Source organism: Coregonus lavaretus (assembly GCF_964263955.1).
Source record: "Coregonus lavaretus genome assembly, contig: HAP1_SCAFFOLD_5137, whole genome shotgun sequence".
NCBI lineage: Eukaryota > Metazoa > Chordata > Actinopteri > Salmoniformes > Salmonidae > Coregonus > Coregonus lavaretus.
The window spans coordinates 15,001-22,211 of NW_028160237.1; the positions used below are offsets into that span (position 1 = coordinate 15,001).

General features: G+C 48.2%; 1 protein-coding gene across 1 annotated transcript in view; it reads left to right on the plus strand.

The window, feature by feature from the left end:
• Nucleotides 1-4,050, plus strand: part of LOC311121998 (voltage-dependent P/Q-type calcium channel subunit alpha-1A-like) — a gene marked incomplete at its 3' end in the record, with an annotated part of 15,542 nt that extends 11,492 nt beyond the window's left edge. The window contains exons 4-6 of the mRNA XM_084196428.1: nucleotides 1,161-1,380; nucleotides 2,010-2,266; nucleotides 3,238-4,050. Of these exons, the coding sequence (XP_084052554.1) occupies nucleotides 1,161-1,380; nucleotides 2,010-2,266; nucleotides 3,238-4,050 (1,290 nt within the window). The remainder of the gene's footprint in view (nucleotides 1-1,160; nucleotides 1,381-2,009; nucleotides 2,267-3,237) is intronic.
• Nucleotides 4,051-7,211: the final 3,161 nt, after the last annotated feature.

A 7,211-nucleotide genomic window follows, 5' to 3' on the forward strand; every position in this document is an offset into this window, starting at 1 on the left:
AGGAGTATGCATGGCTTGTCCATATACTCATTGGGCTTGTCTGGTCTGGTTTCCCCATGACATGACCGAGGGACTTGTAGACCTGAATGATTTGAAGAGGTCTGCTCCTAGGTCTGCCTGCTGATAAAGATGTTCTCCATGCTTGTAGATACTGTATATGACTGTGGGTGTTGGTATTGAATGCTAGTACGGTCTCTAAAATAAATCCTTCTGGATGCATACACGCTTCTGCATACGTGCTATTGGATGCATGTGAGGCATGGTCTATGCTTGTTCTCTCCCTCTCTCTCTCTCTCTCTCTCTCTCTCTCTCTCTCTCTCTCTCTCTCTCTCTCTCTCTCTCTCTCTCTCTCTCTCTCTCTCTCTGCCTGTCGCTCTCTCATAGTAGGGAAGCATGGTATTGTATTTGGATGTGCTTGGGGTTGTGGGTTTAGTGAGGTATGGGTTGATATAGGGATCTTTTGGGATGGTGTACACTCTCACAAAGACATCAGATGCAACACACTGCAAATGCACACACTCCCACACACACACTCCCACACAGACACTCCCACACAGACAAGTGCATTAACACAAGCAGACACTCTCACACAGACACTCCCACACAGACACTCCCACACAGACACTCCCACACAGACACTCCCACACAGAAACTCCCACACAGACACTCCCACACAGACAAGTGCATTAACACAAGCAGACAATCTCACACAGACACTCCCACACAGACACTCCCACACAGACAAGTGCATTAACACAAGCAGACACTCCCACACTACACACTACCACTACTACATATTCCTGTACAGAGGGAGTTTTAAACACAGTTTGACTGTTTCTTATTTTCTGCCCATTATCTCTTTCTATCTCCCACTCTCTCTTCTTCTTTCCTCTTTTTCTCTCTACTTATACCTCTCCCTCTCTCTCTCTTTCTCCCTTCCTCCCTTTATACATCTTGCTCCCTCTACTCCCCCAACCCCACCTGCCTCCCCTTCTCCTCCCCTTCTCCTCCCCTTCACCTCCCCCTCTCCTCCCATTCTCCTCCCATTCTCCTCCCCTTCTCCTCCCCCTCTCCTCCCCCTCTCCTCCCCTTCTCCTCCCCTTCACTTCCCCCTCTCCTCCCCTTTTCCTCCCCCTCTCCTCCCCCTCTCCGTTCTTCAGACCATAACGGACACCAGCCCCATGCGTCGGTCCACCTCCTCTCTGGTCCACGGGCGTTCTGGCAGGGAGAGGGGGGTGAGGCTGGATGACTACAGCCTGGAGAGGGTGGAAGGGGAGGGGAGGCACGGTGGGGGAGGAGGGGGGCAACGCAGGGACAGGAGGGACAGGAGCCACCGCACCTCTCAGAGGTCCCTGACCAGATACACAGACGCAGACACAGGTGAGAGAGATGAAGAGACGTATGCACGTCGCACACACACACACACACACACACACACACACACACACATAGACACACACACACATACACACACACACACACACACTTACAGAGGTCCCTCACCAGATAGACGGACACAGACACAGGTGAGAGAGATGCTAGAGCATTTTGACCAGGTTTCCCATTGCCTTTCTGGTCATAATGAACAATATAAAATGAACAGGGGGGAGCTGATTCTAGATCAGCACTCTTACTCTGAAATGTTTTGTGGATACTGGCCCTGGTTTCCCTTAGATAAATAGTCTTTATCTCAATGGTTTGGAGGATTCTGGATTTCCTGCTTGTTCCCTCCTGAATCTTCCAACTGGGATTTTGGGAAAACCTGGGATGTTTGGGAAATTCTGCAACCATTAAGTTAAAGCTACCAGAAAGGAACGTTTTTGTAAAGTTTGGAAAAACTTTTCAGAGGAGAAAAGTAAAGTTTCAGGAGACGTTAAGTAAAGAAACGTTTGAGAGTAGAAAAGTAAAGTTATATCAGAGGTTTGAGAGTAGAAAGCTAAAGTTTAAGGAGTAGAGTTTCAGAAGAAACTTTATGGCATAAAAAATATGTCCCCCCCCTCCTCTTGCAGGGTTGGGCACAGACCTGAGCACCACCACCCAGTCTGGAGAACTGCCCCCCAAGGAGCGTGAACGCGAACGCGGTCGAGCCAAAGACCGCAGGCACCACCATCATCACCACCACCACGGTGGCTCCATGGAGAAGGAGGGCCGCTACGGGCCAGACAGACACGGGCCAGAGTACAACCACAGACACCCCCACGACCGGGGGGACAGACACTGGTCCCGCTCTCCTAGTGAGGGGCCCGACGGACGGGGCCACAGACAGGTGGGCACCACACAGCGACGGAGGGGAGATGAGACGCACATGCATATACACACAGACACACACTCAAACACACACACCACAGGTATTCCTCTCTATAGTACACCTTTCTCAAGGAAGTGGAAGAAGACCTTCGTCAAGCACCATGGAGAACAGGTGGATTCTAATGGTTCTTAATCCTCATCCCATTGGTGGAAATCGAAAACTAACCAATGGAGAAGCAGCTGCAGCGATCTAACGAATACTCTTTGATTTAGAATTCTGCCTTGTTGGTTAACTACCACTACTTACAGATATCCATTTCTCTTTTTCTGTTATCCTTTTCTTTTCTTTTCTTTCTTTCTTTGTCACTGTTTCTCTCTCTGTCCATTTTTCTTGATGTGGCTCTCGTGGCTTCTATGTGTGTGTGCTCTTTTGCCTCATTGCCGGTTTGGTTCTTATGGTTTTCAATGTTGCTGTCTTTCCTCTTTTCTTTTCTCTGTATGTCTCTTTATCTCTCTGTCTATCTCTCTACCTATATCTTTCCCCCTCCTCCTCTCTCTTTATCTCTCTGTCTATCTCTCTACCTATATCTTTCCCCCCTCCTCCTCTCTCTTTATCTCTCTGTCTATCTCTCTACCTATATCTTTCCCCCCTCCTCCTCTCTCTTTATCTCTCTGTCTATCTCTCTACCTATATCTTTCCCTCCTCCTCCTCTCTCTTTATCTCTCTGTCTATCTCTCTACCTATATATTTCCCCCCTCCTCCTCTCTCTTTATCTATGTCTATCTCTCTACCTATATCTTTCCCCCCTCCTCCTCTCTCTTTATCTCTCTGTCTGTCTTTTTATCTCTCTCTCTCTCTCTCTCTCCTCTCTATCTAATATCTCTTTCTCTCTGGTTGGTGTGGTTGTGGTCGTGGTTCCTTTGTGGTTGGCTGTGGTTGGTTAATTTTGTGGTGCTTTTTGATTTGCCTTGTCGCCATATTTGCTGTAGGGCAGTAGCTCGGTGAGTGGCAGCCCAGTCCCCTCCACATCCGGTACCTCCACCCCCCGCCGCGGGCGCCGCCAGCTCCCCCAGACCCCCGCCGTGCCACGCCCCCACGTCACCTACTCCCCAGCCATGCGACACCCCAAGCCCACCTATGGAGCGGGTCCTCCTGGACGGCTCCGCTCCCCCTCTCCCCGACACTTCTCCCCCCCAGAGCACGACGGAGGGGGGTATCACCGTCCGCCATCGCGTCATGTTTCCCCACTTGAGCACGGAGGGTCGAGGCACGGGTCTCCGAGATCGGCCCGGCAACAGTCGGGGTCTCGTTCACCTCCGCCCCACCATGGGTCACCCCGGTCCCCCCGCCACGGGCGCTGGAGCGGTCCCCCTCCCGGGGATAGTTTGGAGAGCGAGGGCGGCCCGTTCTACGAGCGCGACTGCGAGTACGAGCGCCAGCACGAGCCGCCCGCCTACGAGCAGAGCCTCAGCAACCCACATCCCCACGGCAACCCCCACCCGCACGGCAACCCCCACCCGCACGGCAACCCGCACCCACGCTCCCCCAGGACTGCCCGGCACGGGGGCGGCGTGGGCCCACCACCTCCTCTTGCTCCCCCTCACCCCCGACGAGTCCCAAACGGTTACCGCTCGTCTTCGCCCTCCCCGCACCGGCGAGGGCCCCAACATCAACACCCCCATCCAGGGGGACCAGCCCACCGGTCCCCCCCTCATCACCGGGTCCCCCATGGAGGCCCCAGAGGCCCCCGGAAGGGTCTGCACGAACCCTACAGCGAGACGGACGAGGACGACTGGTGCTAGCACAGCGAAGGAACAGATGAACGAGGGAGTCGAGGAAGAGAGGAAATGGAGGGAGGAGAGGAGTCTCTCCGTCTCCCCCGTCCTCTGTTCTTCGTTATGCAGACTTGAATAAAGGGTAAAGGGATGCAGAAGGGGGTGAGGAAAGGAAAGGAGGAGAGGAGGATTTGGGAGAAGTCTCTCCATCTCTCTACCTCCACCCCTGAGACTCAGACTTGGATGGAGTGATGAGGGATAGAGGGATGGTTGGAGGAGAGGAGGCACACCGTGTGGATGTGTGAGACTCTAAACTCAGAGCAGACATGACAAAGAGAGACAGCTATAAGGCGCAACTACACACCTCTCCTCTTCTCCTCTGTCTCAACTACCATACCCAGAGTTCTCAGCGTGCCCAGGGGGGAGTGGACCGAGGGATGGTGGAGAGGTGCTGACGGAGGTGTGGAGAAGGAAGAACGAATGAATGAAAGGAAGGGAGGAGCATGTATATTAAGTTACAAGTGGCCAATGAAAGCTAAATAAAAGCACCTGTCCTAGGCTGTTTAGGAGAGAGGTGGGTTAGTTAAGTTAAGCTATACCTGGGTGCTCTTGCTGTTCTGTCATTCTATTCTGCTAGCCTGATAAGTGTTAGGAGCTAATAGCTAAACGCTAGCTAGCTAACGCTGCTCTTGGTCTAACCTAGACGGACATGTTTAAAACAACAACAATGAAAACCCATGCCAGGACCCCCTATCCTTATACACGCCAAGCTATGCCTCCAGAAAAATCTAACTTGAAGACTAAAGAACAGAAAACAAAAACAAACAAACTTTGAAAAAAAAAGACGAGAAAAAAAGGGAGAACAACCACTTTAACTTTAAAACGTTCCTTTCCTTAAAGGGACAGGACTAGAACTAGGAAGCTCCGCCTCTACTGCAAAAACCAGCCAATGACAGCAATGGCTGATATTTGATGAGTTTTATCATCTCCTGTTTACTGTTACAGACTCACGATAATGCTGACGACGGACCTGGTGTAACCTCACTTCCTATGGTTGGGGCCTAGTGTGACATCACTTCCTGTTCCGGTGGGTGGGGCCACAGGGGAGGGGCTGGGGGCGGAGTTATGGACCCTTAGGGGGCGTAGTTTGTTTGCCCCCCTATCTTCTCTCCCCCCTTCCTCTCTCCTCCATCCTGCCGAAAAAGAAAGGACAGGAAAGGAAAAACGATGGGGGGAGGAGAGGAAAGAAAGAAGTGAAGGGAGGGAAAAGACTATTTCTTCAGTATTTCTTCTATCGATTACTTCTTCTTCTTCTAGTTCTTCTTCTTGGACATTGGAGCTTGTTTCTTCTGTTGCATTCGCTCAAGCCTCTGTTAATCCGTTCTGGAGTCAAACTTATGTCAAAACTATGATGCATGAAGGAATTAAAAAATAATAATATCTAGAGAGAATATCTACTGTTGGGGATATGGGGGGCATATTGGGTTTATAGAAAATCTTTACATTTTAGGTTTTGATTGAAGAAGTTATCTTTTTCTGACTCTCTCTCTCTCTCTCTCTGTCTATCATCATGCGTTTGTTTATTGAGTAAATGTTGGTTCTATATCACCCTAAGGATCTGATGGACAACCTTTTTTAAGTTAGATTTCCGCCCAATACGGTTTTAAAGCTACCATTTTCTTATCTTGAAAGTACTCCTAAGTCCCTAAGATGCTCCAAAATTTTACTAAGATACTCCTAAGTTGTTTTGAGGAATAAGAAAGAATTGAGAGAGCTGTGAGGAGAGAGAAAACTTCAACCTCTTTAAAGAATGGATTTTTATTGTTAATGATGATGATAGTCTTATAAATACTGATATCAATGTCAATGCAAAACGATGAAGGATGATGAAGATGATGATAGAGTTGTTTACCGTAGATCTGTTGTCATGTTTTTTTGGAGTTTCAATCTGCTGTGTCCCATCTTGTTTTCATCCTTTATTTTCCTTGGGTTCTGTTCAAACTGTTCACAAACTGTTCAAAAACTGTTCCAAAACGCCTTTAACCGGGTCCGATACATGCAACACGCATAAACGTTTCAGGTAGGGTTAGATGTCGGATTGTGATTGTGAGCAACACAGATAGAACTGTGTAGCGTTGTGTAACGCAGCTCTTTACCTCTGATAGGTCCCCCTCAGTGGTAGACAGAGAAGGTGTGACTGGTAACCGGGGCCACGTTCAGTAGCCAAACATTATTGAATGTTGCAGATAGAAATATCATTAACAGAGTCGACATGGTTCTTCACTCTACATGTAAGAGATGCATGTTTGTTCTTAATAGCATATTTCTATCTGAGCGTTCCAAAACATTGTGTCCTGCTGAGCGTGCCCCAGTTACAGCCAAATTAACCGGCCAACCAACCACCCGTCAGACCTCCGCACAGTATCTGATAAACAGCTAGCTGTGAACCATAGAGTTAGAAAGAAGACTTGATAAAACAGGTTATATCCACCTAGAGCCCTCTTTCTATCTCTATGCTGTGAACGAGCTCCACCTCACATCCCCTAGAGCTCTCCACTAGCTGTCTAGTCTCTCTGTCTTTCTCATTTTACATGGCATCTTTAGCATTGAGCTGCTTGCTTTACCAAGCCAGAGGAGAACATTCTAGAAACTCTAGTCTAGACTCTAGAAACTCTAGTACAGTCTAGAGCAATCTTTAGACAGGAACGCTAACATGATTGTTTCCTGATGTTTTGGATGAAACACATTTATTTTGCTATGATTACAGTTCTGTAGATTGTAACAGATATTCGCTATCATAACTCTTAAGATGATAGATACAGTATATATATATAGAGATATAGAACTTTATATATTATAGAGAGACAGATAATTTTATTTATTTCAAACATTCTAGCTAAGTAGCTAGCGCTCAGAAAATCTCCATTGAAATCAGCTACACTGATTCAAATTGCACTGTGTCACTGTAGCTCCACACAATATCCCACTACAAACTCTATGCAGATCTATCCGACAAACATTTCTCCTTTACCATTATAGTGCAGAGCGGTCGTGCCGTTATAAATAAATGACAATACGTAAGTGACCACATAGAAATATAATGTATGGAACAGGCCTCCCAATTCAAGTCAATGATGGCATATCTATAGATTGCATTTCTATGGGTGACCAAGTCAGATAGTGTATAT